The sequence below is a fragment of the Harpegnathos saltator genome, unplaced genomic scaffold (assembly GCF_003227715.2).
Source record: "Harpegnathos saltator strain DR-91 unplaced genomic scaffold, Hsal_v8.6 scaffold103, whole genome shotgun sequence".
Taxonomy (NCBI): Eukaryota; Metazoa; Arthropoda; class Insecta; order Hymenoptera; family Formicidae; genus Harpegnathos; species Harpegnathos saltator.
Window position 1 is genome coordinate 641,017 of NW_020229877.1, and position 17,085 is coordinate 658,101.

General features: G+C 43.9%; 2 protein-coding genes and 1 long non-coding RNA gene across 10 annotated transcripts in view; 2 read left to right on the top strand and 1 right to left on the bottom strand.

Moving 5' to 3' along the window:
- Nucleotides 1–3,852, top strand: part of LOC105188067 (uncharacterized) — a 245,184-nt gene extending 241,332 nt beyond the window's left edge. For 7 of the 8 annotated variants that reach the window (XM_011149315.3, XM_011149317.3, XM_025298990.1 and 4 more), the window contains one exon: nt 352–3,852. In XM_011149315.3, coding sequence (XP_011147617.1) covers nt 352–611 — 260 coding nt within the window. In that variant the 3' untranslated portion in view covers nt 612–3,852. Of the gene's footprint in view, nt 1–267 lie in introns of all 8 variants that reach the window. The other variant, XM_011149320.2, reaches the window with a different exon arrangement.
- A 270-nt stretch (nt 3,853–4,122) lies between these two features.
- On the bottom strand, nt 4,123–17,065 carry LOC105188069 (CD63 antigen). The gene is made up of 5 exons (XM_011149322.3): nt 16,835–17,065; nt 6,838–7,026; nt 6,309–6,491; nt 5,901–6,107; nt 4,123–5,700 (listed from the first exon to the last, which is right to left on the bottom strand). Exons 1-5 carry the CDS (start codon nt 16,892–16,894, stop codon nt 5,626–5,628), a joined length of 714 nt encoding a protein of 237 aa, XP_011147624.1. The 5' UTR covers nt 16,895–17,065; the 3' UTR covers nt 4,123–5,625.
- Nucleotides 8,720–14,275, top strand: LOC109504296 (uncharacterized). Its single transcript, XR_002162970.2, has 2 exons — nt 8,720–9,967; nt 10,312–14,275. It is a non-coding gene; the product is annotated as an uncharacterized LOC109504296 (long non-coding RNA).
- Nucleotides 17,066–17,085: the final 20 nt, after the last annotated feature.

Below are 17,085 nucleotides of genomic sequence, written 5' to 3' on the forward strand. Positions count from 1 at the left end.
TCCGCGAAGGAGAATGATAACCGGTATGGTGGGGCGACGGTGGAAGGCGGAGAAACGATAGAATACGGACGGATAAAGGAGACGAGTAAAAGGGAGAAGGGGACAGAAAGGAAAAAATAATATGGAAGAGAGCACGATGGGGAGAAAAGAGGGAGAGAGGAAGAGAGAGAAGAGAAAGAGAAAGAGAAAGAAAGAAAAAGAGAGAGAGAGAGAGGGACATGTATACGTGAAAGAGAGTGCTAAGCCGAGCTACTCTGTGTCTGCTAGAGCCGGTATAGGAAGAGAGAGAGAAAGAGAAAAGAGATCGAGTCAAGTCTGAGGCATGTTGACCCGCTGCCCTTGGTTTCTCAGCGTCGGCGGCCCAGGCGCACCGCGTCCTCCGACTGCCGTCCACCTGGGGCTCGTCTAGGCCGTCGATCATCGGTCGCGGCGACGACTTCTTCGTGCGCTACGGGGACAAGGAGCGCGAGGCGGTGGCCTCCTTCGATTTCCTCGACGAGTTCGTCGCGGCGCCGCCCTCCTCGCTCGGCTCGGACAGCAGACCGCTCGACCCGGACGACGCGCCGTCCGCCGATCTCAACAGCGACATCATGAAGCTCTCGCCGCTCTAGAACCGGTCCCGAGGCAACGGCGACGACGATGGCGACGGCCTATCGTAGAATGAATGAACGAACGAACGAACGAACGAACGAACGAACGAACGAGTGAACGAATGTGCGAACGAGCGAACGTCGATTTCTCTTCCGAACGCGAACTTTTCCCGGTCGGCTTTCCCGGAGAGAAAGAGAGTTTAGCTAAGTTTCTGCCTTTCCATCGTGGAGAAATTCGGTTTTGTTCTTCTCTTTTCTTATGAATATGAGAAGTCCATTTTTAGCAGAAGCGAGAAAAACGTAATTTTCAAGCGGAGAAACGCGCGAGTCGCCGGGAAGAGGCTCTCGTCGAACGCGACCTCGTCACAGATTGCTGAATCTTCTCTCGTACAAACATGTAGCGAATCAAAATGACTAACTGAACGACCTGACCGTCTGATCCTATTTAACGCGGTGCGTAATTACTTGTGAACGGTCGTCTACCCCTTCGTTATCAACGCTCTTACTTTCGCAATCGCGTGTTGAAACGGCGAAGCTCGTCCTTCTAGGACGAGAGAACGATTTGTATATTATTCTGTACGAACGTCTTGGTCGTCGCGCCTCGACTTTTTATGATCTCGCGTCGCGTCGTGTCTTATCGGTGAAAGTGATAAGCGGAGCCGAGGTCGAGTAACTTCGAGACGCGTCGCGGTTCGAGATAGATTATTGTTTTCAGACAAGAATCCGTCTTGTCTTTTTCTCTGCGAGCTTCCTCTTATTCGAGATACAAATAAAACTCATCGTGGTACAGTCGAAAGCAGATAAAGATTGGATCCAACCGACGAGAATGGATTGGTCCTGGCCGAGTCCAGGCTGAATTCCTTGTCCAGACCTAGACTGAATTCAAGCTGGTCCAGGTTGGTTCTGTATTAGCCAAACCGAATACAGATAGCTCTAATAGCTTTCTTGGTATCGAATGATGCGAGAGGACACAAATTCCGCGATTATCTCACCTTCCACTGTACCTCGGTGCGCCGAACGAAGAAAAGGATCTAATAATGAATACGTGAGGATAAATATTAGTCAGAGAATTAGCGATAAGGATTATGTAAGCTGTGGTCAACCTGTGACACACTAAAAATAGCGTGTACGACGAGCATGAATCGCCACGATCGGAAGGCTCTCTTCACCGAAATGAACGCACATTGACGACGCGTAGTCGTAGATTTAGAACTCATCCTGTAATCATTTTACGAAAATCTTGCGAACATCGCGTGTCACGGCACGTGACTTGCGAAAAATAAAATCTCCAACAGTTCAAAAACATCACGAGAGAAAATCTTTTCATATAAATTCACGCCTCGATAAAAAAATATATTATTTACGGGTGAAAATCTCACACATTTTTTTCGGATTAACTCCTTAGACGTGTCCTAACACAAAAATTCAGATTTAACTCGGTAGAACCGATAGGCTTCGTTTAACAAGCACGATTTCTAATTCTCCGGAACATTAAATTTGGTTAAAAAGACCGTTTTCAGGGTCGTTATCGAATCATCGTAACGACTTATAATGCGAGAAAAACGCAAGTCGCGACGCGTCACCATTCAAAATGAGCTTAAAGAGAAAGAGAGCGTAGACTAAGAAAACACTCGTCGATTTTCTATGAACCGCTATAGATATTTTGTACTCTCCCCCGTCGCGAATCGTCGACGAGCGTCAAGAGCCGCGATCGTTAGTCGATACAATTCGGTCCACGCACGACAAACTATTTCCTTCTGTCCTTACATGTGTAAGAGCGCAAAACATGAGTCTGTATATTTCGCTTCCGAACTTTGTAATATAGCGAATGATGTGTACGTGTATGTATGGAAGAGAGAAAGAGAGAGAGAGAGAAAGAGAGAGAGAGGCATTCGCGCTTAGAAAAAAGAATAAGTCGACGAAATAACGAAAATTACTTGTTGTGTGAACGGAGGTAGGTATAACTTCGGTGTGATTTATACGAAATTCGTCGCTACGAAGGCGAACGGACTTCTCAGCGTAACGTTTGATCGAGGTAGGCGTAATATCACTAGCGTACATAAGCTTTAGGATATAAACGAGTCGATAGAGATCGAAGATATTTTACACGTAGCTGTATACCCGCATGTGAGACGAGTACGTTCAATATTTCGAGGTGGAGGCTGCACGGACATCAGGTTGTCCCGCGTTTGCTCGCGTTGCTGCTTTTCTAGTCAAGCAAGTGAGAGACGATTTTCAATTCTTTTACAATGACGCACCCGATCGCGCTTGTCGATTCTGCGAGGTGCATGTTATCTCTTATTAAGCGAACGAAACCAGACTACTATCTCGAATCGTTTTGATGACAACCTCATCATTCCGAAGCTCGCGACCTCGCGGACTTGTCAGGAAACACATATTTTTCCCAGATAATACTTCGAAAATGTCCGACACATTCAAATCGCGATCATCGTGGTATTTTGATATTATGTTATTAAATGGTCACGATCTTTAAATCGCGCTATGAGATAAGCCTGCTTGACGACGGCGTAAATAATAGCGAAACGAAATTTCAAACATGATTGTCGAACGATAGCGTGGATGTGGCGCAATTAGTGAGGAAACTTTCGTTCGTGCTTAATTAAACGTAAAAAGGAACATTGCTATCTACGCTAATGACGCGCAGCGTCGAAGGTTTAATTGGCGCTAATTAGTGACAATTCTAAAACGCGAAGAACCATTTCCTGCATAACATGCTATAATTAATACTACATTTTTCGGTCGCGATTCATTCGAATGTCACAAGCGATAACGCAAAACGTTCGGTCGCGGTGAAAAAGAGAGACGGCGAAAGGAAGCGAAGAGCAACCTTTCCCCGAGGAAACAACTTTTGTCCTGCAGCCTGAGAATAATAGACTAACGATATAGCTTTAAGATGTTTGTAAGTTCTCTATCTTGGGGACGACATGGCACGTCCGTCCGCGTTCGATTCCCGGTCGAGGCGTAGTCCCACCAGCAGCAAAGTCAAACGATAATCGCGCGAAATGAGGACTCAGTGTGTACGACGGACGATATGTGTGTGACTTTGTACATAGTTATGTATCATAGCTCAATGCAGATGTAAGTTATCCTCTCTTGAACTTAATAAATAACGACAATATACGAAACGTAAAGAGAACAAAAAAGAAGAATCCAACAAGCACGTGTAACCGATTGTTGTTGTCTACGTTTATTTAATGAATGTACAGAGCTGGACACATATATAAACATACATACACATACACACACATACACACACACACACACACACACACACACACACACACACATATGCACACAGTTTTGCCCCGCAGCAAAAGCAGCAGCAGCAGCAGCAACGACGACAACAGTTAACGTTAGTGTAACGGCGGTCGCGTGTGTGCGCACGATGGTATTATCGAACCGTCGAAGAAGATGAATAAGAAAAAGAATTAGAGGAACGGCAAAGTGAATAATCAAAACGCGAGCCGCGCAATAATTGATCCAGCGATGTCACATAATGTCTATGCGAATAAACGATGAATAAAATCGACATTTTATTTGGGTAAAATTATTTACATACTTTCTTCGCCACGCCCAGCTTCATCAACCGCCCTGTTCTTTGATTGCCGCGCCGCGCTGTCGAGCGCTTGCTTCCCGAAGGATGCTGTACAAAATGCGCAGGCACGGCAACGACGAGCTCTTTCTCATAGAGTGATTTTTTTTTCCGTTGCTTCATCACAAGACGAATACACGAATATATATTTTTCGTGATATGTGTGTATGTATAATCAACATCGTATATCTCGAAATTATGCAGTAAACTTTGTGCTGTACAAACAAGATGTGTTAACGTTGTATACAAAGATTACGGAAGTGTTCAACAGTAACGTTTTCAAACAATTTTCCCAGGTACGATCGTGTGTGTAATTTACTGTATGAAAATATTCTTTTTTTACCTTTTTAAACATTTATCTCATAAAACACTATAATAAAATACTATCACTTGTCGGTTTTTCTCTCCCGTTGTGAGGTATTTCAATTTGTTTCTCGAGTGCACTCGTTCCATACCACGGTTTGCACACACTTTTTCCGCTGGAATTGGAAGTATATTAAATGGATTGCGAGTCACTAGTCACGAGTTGCGCGATAGTCGGTTATGACAGGAGGGGAAGCGACAGTACACGATGAGACACGACCAGACGTCACAAGCGTAACGGAGAATTCAGAAAAAAATATCAATCTTTTTATTATATTTTTATTTATCAAGTTAAAGTGTAATAAATAATAAAGAGACATACTATTTACATCGTGTATTGCTATACGACTTCTGCTACAATTGATTACCACACAAATAAATCCGCGAGCAGTGATCATTCGCAGTCGTAATCATTTTGATGCGCTCTTAATCGCATCAGAAGAAGATCAAAATGTGTGCGAGAACGAGTGAACTCTGAAACGATCCCACCAATCAGGCTGAATGAAATCGCATAAAAAAATTGATTTCCCTTTCTGAAAATCTATCGAGAATAGATGTGAGTCAAAAGCGATATCGTATCAAAATAGCCGTATATATGTATATCTATGTATAAATAAGGGATTACTTTCGTACGAAAAGTAAAGAGTGGTATGAGGCTCATAATAGTTATCCTAACATTCATTGCCAGGTCGCGCATCGAGCTTTACATTAGATTCCGATTGCAGGAGTCGGAAGGAAAAAGTACGTCTCTCTCTCTCTCTCTGCTCACGAATAATACGCTTGCGCTTGAGCCGCAATTGGCGATACATAGGAAAACTCGAAATAAGAGGCGCTTTGTCTCCTCGTCTTTTGAAAAAAAGGGAAAAAAAGATAGAAACAAAAGAAAAATAGGGGAAAATGAAAGAAAGGAAAAAAACACTTTATCATCTTATAAAGTGTAAGTATTCTATCACATGTTATAGGCGAATACGCTGACGGTAGGATGACGTTAAGATTGTTGCGCGTTTCGAAAGCTTCCCGCGCGATGCGGCGTCCCTCGAGGATGGAGCGCTTTTTCCCTTACACTCTGTAGCCTCTGCGATGCTCGTTCTTGATGGAATTCGCCAGGCAGAGCGCGAAGATGATGCCGATCAGCTGAAAAACAGCAGAGGATTACGTGCATGCGGATATCGCGCCAATTACGAAAGAATTATTTCACGAGAATTTCACTACTGCGTCGCCGCGACGCATCCTTCCTCCTTTCCTTTCCTACTACCACGTATTTGCTTTGGTCCCAAAAAAATGAATTTTTTCCCTCGACTACAGCTCGATCCCGTTTTAAGAGTTCTCTTTACCTCAACTGCAGCGATACCCAGAGCGATGCCACCCAATGCCGCTCCCGCGTACTTGAAGACGTCCTGCAACGCTCTTGCGCAACCCTGTTTGTTTTCAACCTCGGCAATAGTACAGGTGTTGCCCTCCGGAACACTACAGCAAGTCCACGGAATACTATAACCTTTGTTTAAAAAGTCCTTGTAGCTGTCCACGCCGCAACATTTCAACTGCAAGAGAGCTTTTCGTCAGTAGGTACAGACCTACTTGTGAAGCTATAAATATATCTATGTCGGACCTGTCCAAGTATACATTATAGTCGATCACGTGCAACAGACAGGGTATATGTATATGTAATGCATTTCGCAGCACACACGCGTACGGATGTGCGAGTGTAATAAAATTCATCTTCCCTTAAGAAGCGGACTTACGACAGACTGGACATCGTTGACGATCTCTGTGCTCTCCTTGTTCTGTTGGTATTTGCTGAAGATCTCCTCCGCGTACGTCTTTCTAATGCTAATCGCGAGATCGTCGGAATTCTTGAGCGCGACGAAAGCGTAGATCGCGACAGCCACTTGTATGATCAGGATCGCCAGGAGCAATGATGCAAACTGTCGCAGGAGAGACGCCGATGAATCTCCGATCGTTTCTCGATCGAATCCCAACGCAACAACGCTCAAAGCAGCTTTCGCGAGCATGAAAATTTCGAGAACGTGCAGCAACGCGTTTATAAATACAATTATTCCGAATGTATCCTCGCGTTCTGTAACTTTGTAAACATGCGGCGACGATATCGCGGTCTCAAAAATTTACAAACATACGAGGCGCTACAATTTACTCCCCTCGTGTTTTAATTGACGGCGCTGCTCGGTGTGCGAGTTAATACCGAGAGAGGATCAAACTTTGTCTTCGCCGAGGGTTGCGTGGTAAAATCAAACCTCGCCAGTGTGGGCTTACCGTCACGGTCATGCAGTGGCTCTCGCGAATCGCTCCGCAGCATCCGAAGAAGGCGATAATGAAGATTATGCTGCCAATCACGATCAACGTTATCGACGGGAACATCACGTTCTCCTTAACCGCCTCGGCGTAGTGCGTGAGTTGCAGGTGCACGATGACACCCACGATCAGTATAGCCAGGCCACATAGCTGCAATGAGACATTCTCGTATTTGTACACCATCATCGCGTATCTCCGACCTATATTCTACCTATATCTTCTTTTTCCCGAAGCGATAGCCGTTTTTCAACCAAGTGTATCCGACAAAACTACTTGTCACGTTGGACAAGTATGGATGATGGATGGTGGACGGAGAGAAGCTGGGAAGCTCTTACGAGAAATTATGCAGCACGTAACACACACTTAGGATACATAATTGCATAAATGGCATAAAAGCATTACAATCGATACAACAAAGCATACACGTGATATAGCAAATTATAGAGAATTAGACACTTACTGTATAGATTAGACGAGAAAGGGGCTATAAAAATGTGCGTTAGTGACATGTCACAAACAATTACAATGGATTAGTTTTATCGCAGATCACACTACAATCGATCTGCGATGTATTTGCAAGCGTATTTCTCATGCATTCAGTCACACGTGGCGTAATTAGTAATCAGCTTGAAAGTACAGTTTTTAAGTATTATGTCTCCGGCAACGAGATATGAGGGATTGATAACGACGAAGTTGCGCATGCACTTGCACTTGTTATCGCGGTTTTTTATCCGTGCTAATTGTACCGCTGATTATTCAGCGGTATCGTTGTCGCGTTGCCAAACGAGTGCGTCCGCAACATTGTTGTCTTCGCGACAATATATAGTTTGCCGGCAGAAAATAGACGAAAACGAGACGACGTTCGTCTAGGATGGCGGTTCCCAGATATCTGGAAATAGTCCTTGAGGCACACGTGCGCGTATACGTTATTTTTACACGTATCGTTACGCCACATTGTCGGTGGTCGATCCTGAGATCACCACAGGTGGAAATGTCCTTATCCGGTACATAAATACAAAACGAGGGAGAGAGAGAGAGAGAGAGAGAGAGAGAGAAAGAGCACGCTTTAAGTGCGTTCACGATCGATTACCTTTAATAATTTCCACCTCTAGTTTTCCGATCCGAAACTTGTGAAAAGAGACGCAGTGGGAAGGAGAGAGAGAGAGAGAGAGAGAGAGCAGCTCGAGTTCAACGATGGCAATGAATAATGCATAACAGTGTAATATACAGCGGACAAAGAAAGTATTTGCATGTGTACCCATTGTCTGGCACAATCTTGCGCGACGCAGAGAAACATATGTCGCTTAGAAGTTCGGGTCAAATCATAAGCTCGGAAGTTCGGGTTATAGACTCGCTTCCTCCAACGCTCGGTTTTCTATCGATTTTCGAAGCATCGAATAGCACCGTCGTCCGAACTAGCGCGGTTTTCTTTGATTTTCCTTCAGTACGTGCTGCCGTGATACTACGTCGAGTATAAACCGCGCGCGGTGGTTGGGAAACACTGCTGTGATCGTTATTGCCGCAGGCTATCGAAATTATGTGCGTCGTCGAGAGCCAGTGTGGGCAAGAACGCGTGTGCGTGCGTATGTGTGTATGTTGGGTACGTGTACGTGTGCACACAGGTTTGTTTGTACGCGGAGATGACATCATCGCATCCACAATCTCGTCCTCGGAACCCACTTCCTCGGAGATTATATGTATACTCGACGACGCCGGGGCTGCGTCGTTTTCGCGAGAACGATCCCCGCGTGGCGTCGAGTCCGCGGGATTCAAGAAGTCGTGCCCAAGAAGAGGCCGTTCGACGTGAGGACGAAATATTTTCGCGAAGGACACGAGAGAAGCTACCTTGTCTCCGATTAACTGGTAGTACTGGTTGTATGCCTACTTTTACCGCTGAATGCGCATCGCGCATCGGTGATATCGCGACATCGAGCAGAACGGAGATCGATAAGATATAAGTATCGATCGAGGGGAGACAGAGTTCGCTGAATGAAGTGGAATATTAAATGTCCGCTCGTGTATTAGCTAACGGTAAAAAACGCGTGATTCACTTCATTGCGCACAATATGTCGCGCGAAATCGCCGTGTGGGCGATTGATAATAGCCACGTCCACGAGATAATAGGGACGCGATAGCAACGACAGAAATAGTTGTAATACAAAGATTGCAACAAGTGAAATAACATGTCGCGAGTTCTCTTTATCTCCACCTCTTCTTTCCTCTTTATACCTAGTGATAAATCAATTCTGAATAAAAATATTAAAAAAAAACAACGCGTAGATAACGCGTAGAACGATGGGCGATAATGTCGATCAGAAATAACGTGAATATATATCGTAGATTTGTCATATCACCGGCAGAAAATGAAGAAGCAACAGCTGTATTTTCGAATATTGAGACCTGCAAAGCCGAAGCGTACACAGAGAAAAAAATATTAATTGAATTAAGGGGCTAGTCCAGTGGTTTTTCTTCAAAAAATCGATTTTTCAGAAACATCAGTTTCGTATAGAATATACACGTAGAAATATGATAGAAGTGACCTGAAATGTTTTGACGCCGAAAACCGGTCGAAATTCGAGCGAACAATAGAAGAGGTCGAGCGCGCCGCTGTACACCTGCCGCGTCATCGGCCCTGTTTTCAGGCTCTATCCTGTCTAGACCGGCATGCATTGTTCCCTTGAATTTCGGTTTCGGTTAGAGAGCAATACAGTGTCTGCAGTCGTGAAGAACAGACGTATTTGAGAGCAGTGGAAAATTTTGTAAAATGGATAAAAAGCATAGCAAAGAAACGACGAGTGATCGCCGTCCAAAAAAGCGAAAATTTTGTGGAAACCGATATACATCAGAAAAAGATACAAGTTCAACAAGCACGTCAGCAGAAAATTATGGAAGTTATGGGCGTTACAATTGGCAAAGGAGCAGCAGAATTCGTACAGCGGTGTGATCAGGCACGTATTGAATTGGCCAACCAACGCAGCTCTACCCAATCAAAAGAAAGCCGAACAGCCCGCAGAAATGTAAGATTGGAAGAAAATGATGCTTACGAACAGGCAGAGGGAATAATGTATGGTCCTGGCATCGCTGATTAAAGGTAAGAAGCTTTTTTATTAATATTTCAAACACAAAAACTTTAAACGCGTTTTTCTCGAAACAGTACTTTTTGACATGGTAGTCAAGATTAAAAAAAAAACTGTTGAACCAATCAAGCTGAAATTTTAGGAGTCTTCTCTAAACATGTGTACTTATCGCCTGAACTAGAATCATAATTTTTTATTAATATTAAACCACTTTTTTCAACAATTAAAGTTGCAAACAAACAGCTTAAAAATTCAAAAGTCTGCCATTTTGTTTTTTTCCATCGGGGGTGCTTTATCTTAGTTCACGCTATAGCCACAAACTTATATTTTAAGAAAAATTTTGGTTTTTTGATTTCAGATGATTCAGACCCGAGAAATCTTGACTACCGTTTCAAAATGGGACCAACTTCATGTGGCTACAGCGCAGAAAATATGATATATATATATATATATAATTTTTTTATGAGTTATATATGTTCGCTTTTAAATGTAAAAAGATTGGTACGCATTTACAAACTTCAATATTAAATAAAAATTCTTTTCTAACCCATACGAAACCACTGGACTAGCCCCTTAACTCACGACAATGAAGAAACTAAATGCATTCTAATCGGATCGGCCAAATTTGATTCGCAAGAACCTAAAATTCCGTTGTCTTCGACAAAAATGCGTCTCGTTCATTCACTATCACATTAATTCGACCAAACCTTGTTCTCCGTCTACAATTTGTAGTTTCAAGCACACGTCATCGCTCTCAACGTATCACATCCGGCGATTACACGCGTCGACCGATCTACGCGGCCATTTTTTCCGTGTAATTTCGTTACTCCGGAAAGGAACACGAAACGAGGAAAAAATTTGATAAACGTTTGTCTCGAAATATAAAATTAAACGTCAACGTTTAACAAATATCGCGACATAATTGCGGCTATGTGTGTGTCACGCCTGTTGTATGTGTCACGATAATTGTGGAAAATGACACATCAGGAAATCCCCGACGGCATTATAGACTCGATAATTATCGGAAAGGCTGACGGAGGAAGGAAAATTGCAGCCAATGCTTAATGATCTTGATATATCTTAACACTTAAGGTGATGCGAGGAATTCGAATGTCATGCGAAACATGCAACAAGTGCAGGAAAATCGCGCGAGTGCCTGATTTCAGTCGAGAACCGCACGGCTGGATTTCGCGGAGCAAATGATGCGAGAAAAACCGTAATCGCGCGATCGCGTTCGATCGTTCTCAAAATCCCGTTTCCAATCATTATCATTCAATCGATAAGAAGTTTATCCTTGCTTACTGATATATCAAAAATAGTTCGCGATTCCACGGATGTGACGGGTCGCCTCGCGCATTTAATTTTACCGTATCGCGATTGAAAAGAATTGTTTTTAATTATTCGGAGAGTGGCATCTGATCTGCGAATTAAGCTAAACTCTGATCCTGAAATCTCGAAGTCGCCGGTGAATTTTTTTTTCTCGGAATAGTGTAATCTTAATCGTTCTCACGACAAACAATCACCGAGATAACATTTCGTTATAATTGATTTACTAATCGAAACGATCAACACGTCGCGATAACAATTGAACGAGCTGTAACACCACAAATATTGTACAATTATCTTTTTCCTTGAATATTAGAATTTTAATTCCCGTACAAATTGTTTAAGATCTCAACGAGCATTTCCTCCAATGCTATTTGCTCTACTTCCATAGACGTTTATTCATTTAGTTCGAATCACCAACGTATCGTACTATGACAATCGTCTTAATTGGCATATTACTCGTGCGTTATTATTTAATTTCTGCTTCGCATTCCTTCGCTCAACGAAATATCTTTCGTTCGTGCAAAATTCGCAGAACAAAATGGTGCCTGTTGCATCGAGCACTGCTAATAGCAGCACACCTAATACGTAATCATTGCACAAAGTTGCGTAACCAGTCTGCAGAAAATAAAGATAAGTGATAACGGAAGTGACGGCTTCTCCAAGTCGCGGCTTTTGACAGATAAATGTACCATCGTAATCACACATGCGACAGGAAAAGGATATAACAAGAATTCCGAGAAACGGTGAAACGCCGAGCCGCGGCGAATAGTCGGCTGTCTTTTCTTTTTATGAATATTATTCGTGTCAAGAACGATGACTCGTACAAGTGAACATGGAATTTTTATCGTTGAATACGTCCAGATAAGGAGCAAAAAAATCGCAGTTGGAAGTAAGCAAAATTGTCTCCCGAAAAATATATAAAAACATATCTTTCTAACGCTTCAGTAGAATTTCGTATGAGTGACTCGACCAAAAGTAAGATCTCCTCTCTCGGTTAGTTAATTTAATTAAAAATTATTTCGACGTGCGACGATCGAGTTACGTTAATAATCGTTTCTAATGACGGCAACATGTGATGGCAACATAATCACGCGCGAGTCACTCTTTCCGAGTGCATTTGGCACCATTTCACGACGCGGAAACTATCTCTTTCACTTGACATGTAATTTCTCCTTTATGCAATCGAAAAGAATGTGCATCGTTCATACATATGAAACAAGGCAATAAATATTCATTCAGTCGTTTCATTGATGCTAACGACGACAAACGAATACTGACGCTTATATCATTCACAAATCAATCGCGATCTCACTATCGGTTATTTTTCGGACGTTAAGCGGCGAGTTCAGAAGATAATAAGTCGTTCGTGAAAAGTATTCCACGACGATGATTGTATCCGACGCAGATGACGTCACGATCACTCATCATCCCATCCGCGAATGACTATAATTAAAGCGAACGCGTCACGATAATGTGGCCTAAAGGGAACAAATAGCACGCTCTCGAAAATTAATTCGCGGCGAAGCGTCAGCGACGCGTGCAAGAATGCACGATGGACGTCGAGAAATTGCATTCAAGGATATTTGCAAGAACGGCGACAGTCCTTTTTCGCGATGTAACGCGGTCTGACCTTTTCACGAGCGACGTGAAGATACCGTAAGGAAGATCGCACTGCCATACGAATGAGCGAGCGTGGACGTTTGAAAAACGAGAAAACAAGTGCGCGATGTTTATCTCCGCGGAAAATTGGCACTGAAATTCTGATCTCTCGGATACCGAAGAGGAAATATTTTCAGAGATATATCTCTGATAAAAGAGAGAACCCACACTGAATTTACAATGAAAAATTTCGAAATCACGCTGGAATTTCAACGCAACGAATCTCGAATGCTGCGAGTTGAGTTCGGCGAAACCCTCCATCTTGTTATCGCAACGGAGTGTACCGCGAATGACCTTAACGATAAATTATCCTATGTTCGTCCGCCGTTAATCCGTGGAAAATTTCGCGCGGTCCGTCTGCGTCACGTCAATAGGAATATCTCGCGAGACGGGGAAAATGTGTTTTTCTCCGGTGTGTATCTTCCCCGTCGGAGTTCAGCGCGACATTGAAACGCTGCACGCCGCGTGAGCAACGAGATCGCCCGCTGCGCATCTACTAATTTTAGCCACCCCGTATAGGTGTCCGGTTTACATCTGAAACGGCGAACGCCCGTCCATCTAGCAACCGATAAATGATGGATATGTAAATAATACGAGCTACGTGGATGCTGAGCCGCGTACTCGAGCTTCGGCCGGTGAAAATCCCGAAGATTAGCTCGTCTAACACGACGCTTGAGAGATTATAACTCTTGCTGATTCGACTACCTCGCTCATCTCCACCTTGACTTACGCGTCGGATGGAGCGCACAATTTATAATGACGACAGTGATAAAATTATAATTAGGCAACGAAGTTAGGCGCAGCTGTGAGTTCATCGCAACCACGTGTACCGAATATAATGCGTCGCGTTGGATGTTGAAGATTTTACGATAATGCGGTTAGCATTGTCCTAACGTCGCACGTAATGTCGTGTGCTCGGGGACGCAAGGACATCTCAGATTTTCTAAACCGTAAAGCGAGAGGAGGAAAAAGGAAAACGATAGGAAAGCGAGCGAAAAGCAGGTTTCGATGGTAGCACGGTCATATTTATCTTATTCTTCGAGAGGAACGTCATTCTTTTCCTCTGCTTCTTCTCCCTCCTCCTTCTCAAGGACGTAACTTTTACGATGATGCATTCGGTGATTCTAGGCGCCGTTTATCCTGTCTGCGTATCGACTTTCGGACGAAGCAGGAACTATTCGGGGTGACGGTCTCTTACGCAACGATCTCCTTTGTTCTCTGACGAAAGGACAAATTCCATGACCGCATGAGACGGAATTCAATGTGCGACGAGTATGACGACGTAGGGAAGCGAACGGGGGGGGGGGCAGGGGGACCTTGAGCCATCAAAGAAACACCCATTGTGACCAGCCGCGGTAAGTGACCTAACCGGAAAGGGAGACCATAAAGAAGTGCAAGAAGTAGAGGAAGAAGTAACTATACGCGATTCTCGTAAACGTTCCCGGTTAGTGTTTTGTGTGAACGATTTTCCCGATTACACGTCATTTATCAATATCAAAGCTGTTTTAGCTATTTCAAAACACATTAAAGCTACTATAGTTAGGAACATAATCTCGATTTATAATGATGATGGTAATAAAATGAAGAGAAATAAATCATAAACAAATAATAAAATGGATTGATAATAACAAATATATCATATTCATGTGCGCGTATCATAAAAAACATATTGTAAAAATATTTGTCATAAGTGAATGTAGTAAATTTTTCAATCTGCAGAGAGAGAGAGAGAGAGAGAGAGAGAGAGAGAGAGAGAGAGAGAGAGAGAGAGAGAGAGAGAGAGAGACAGAGAGAGAGACAGAGACAGAGACAGAGACAGAGACAGAGACAGAGACAGAGACAGAGAGAGAGAGAGAGAGAGAGAGAGAGAGAGAGAGAGAGAGAGAGAGAGAGAGAGAGAGAGAGAGAGAGAGGTTTAAAAAACCGCTAAATAATGCTTCATTGAAGCATCATATACAGGGTGATCCGGGGATATCGAGCGCTCTTTGTACCTCACATATATGTAACATATGTTTTCAAGTGCGCGCTCTTCTCCCTCAGGCAGATTGCCGTAGCACGAAGACAAAATCTCATCGCGCGCGTTTAAAACATCGCGGTACTCGCGGATTCAATCGTTTATTTTTATGCTTTCTCGGGAGAAGAAGGCGAGGAAACGAAAATAGGGGAGCTGTAAGCACGAGTCATCCTATATGCAACCACTTGCGCGACACATGGCGGTTGCATTGCGATAACGGTTTGGGTGCAGTGATTGAGTGACCTTATCCACTGATAAATACGACGTGGGGGCACGTTGATAACGATTGATACTGCGTGAACATAACCCGTTCACAATGAGGAAACCGAGCGAGTTATAATAATTGTAGTCAACTACGTGATTAGTGTTAATTGATATTAGCACTGAGGGGTTATTCTTTCGTAGTTATTTCAGCATAGAAAAACAAAGACCGCCGACCTCTATTTCTGATCTATCAAGCGAGTTATACCGCGTTGGGTAGTTCGCGGCTCGTTCATCGTAATTGCCTCCTTACGACGTGGCAATTACCATCACGGCTAAAAAAATATCGAATTGCGAGTATCGACGATGTATCGATACCCGCGGTCGAACAATGACGCGGAGAGATACGTGGCTTTAATTTACGACGTTTACACGGTTCTGCAATTCTTCAACCTTGGCTTTTCTTATCGAGAATATATATGAGTCAGTCGTGACAACGCTGTGTGTGTGTATGTGTGTGTGTGTGTGTGACGACCATTCATACACAGCGAAAAAAAATGACTCATAATCACGATCACGCCCGTCGTTGCGACAGGAAAAATCAAGTTTTGTCATTAATAGTAAGAAAGTCACATTGATTAAATGCACAAGCAACAATTCAAATGCACGGAAACTTCAAAAAAAGGAGAAAGGAAATAAAAAAGCGACACTGAAGAAACATGCAAAAACATGGAGAAATTAGAGAACTTTCGTTTCTTGGAGAATCGCCTTCAACACGGTCGATGATCGCGATCGACGAAAATAACATCAAAGCAGAGAAAGTTGAAAGTTTATCAAACATCGAGTCGTAATTTCCACGCGACAGTCCTCGTTCGCCGAATGGCGGTCGGGCTCATTATGCTATATGCGAGAACAATCAGCCGATCTCGTCCGCTCGGCGCAGTCGTGTAGGAAGCGTTTAAAAATCTACAATGCAGCGCTTGCGCGAAAATTGCAACGGTCACGCGACTACAATTGTGAGCAATAGCGCGCGCGCCGATAGGACACGCGTAATCTTCTCAGCAGTACCGACTCAAGGATGAAACGGACGCGGAATGAGGCAACCGCACCCGATGCCGTTCGTGGATCGGTAAACAGATTCCTCGCAAGTTACAAGCAATAACCGCGAGACCGGGACGCTGCCGTATTTTCGGCACGAGATTAACGTCTCTGAACACGGACGCCATTTTTCGCGATTCGCTCATCTCGCCATTTTCGCGTCGAAGTCGGCCGATTATTGCGTTTCGCATTCCATGAGGACGAGGCTGCGCGCCAAACACTCGTCCCTTTCATGTTCCACATTCAACGTTCCGCAACAATTCCCGTGGCGGTGAGGTTTCAAAGGAGCTTCGCTTTCAATTTGGACGAATGAAAATCGGAATCGAATAGCGGCGTCGTTGTCCAAGCACAGCGAGAACGTGGCCGAGCTGCGAGATCGGCCGCGTTTCGGCCTTGAATACGATCTCAGGTATTTTTCGGCTTTTATAATAACATAACCAAGAACGACACAGGTATCGAAAAGGCGGCACATTTGGGCGGAGTTAGTTGTTGAATGTGAGACAGATGTCGAGAGGCTTTTGTACAATCGCGCGCGTACTGCGCATTTCGCTTGGAGAGAAAGAGAGAGAGAAAGACTCACCGCGAATATGAAGTTGAATATGAAGAGCAGGTACTTGATCATTCCCATTCCACACCCCATCTTGCTAGTTGATCAGCAAATACAACGGCAACTGCACAAGAAACTCTGCTGCGGCGAGAGGATGAAGATCGGATGGAACTGCTCGATGGAGAGCGGGCTCGTCGCGACGCAACACAACACGTCACGACACGACGCACGGCACGAATTTAACTGATTCAATTCATAGCGGCGCTCGCACGGCGCCACTACGT

Bases quoted from the DNA above. Each gene is read 5' to 3' on its own strand.
- LOC105188069 (XM_011149322.3), bottom strand. From the start codon at position 16,894: ATGGGGTGTGGAATGGGAATGATCAAGTACCTGCTCTTCATATTCAAC. The intron at 6,108-6,308 runs GTAAGTCCGCTT...GCTCTCTTGCAG, and splicing joins TCAACGATGTCCAGTCTGTC to TTGAAATGTTGCGGCGTGGA. The intron at 5,701-5,900 runs GTAAAGAGAACT...GCTGTTTTTCAG, and splicing joins TGGGTATCGCTGCAGTTGAG to CTGATCGGCATCATCTTCGC.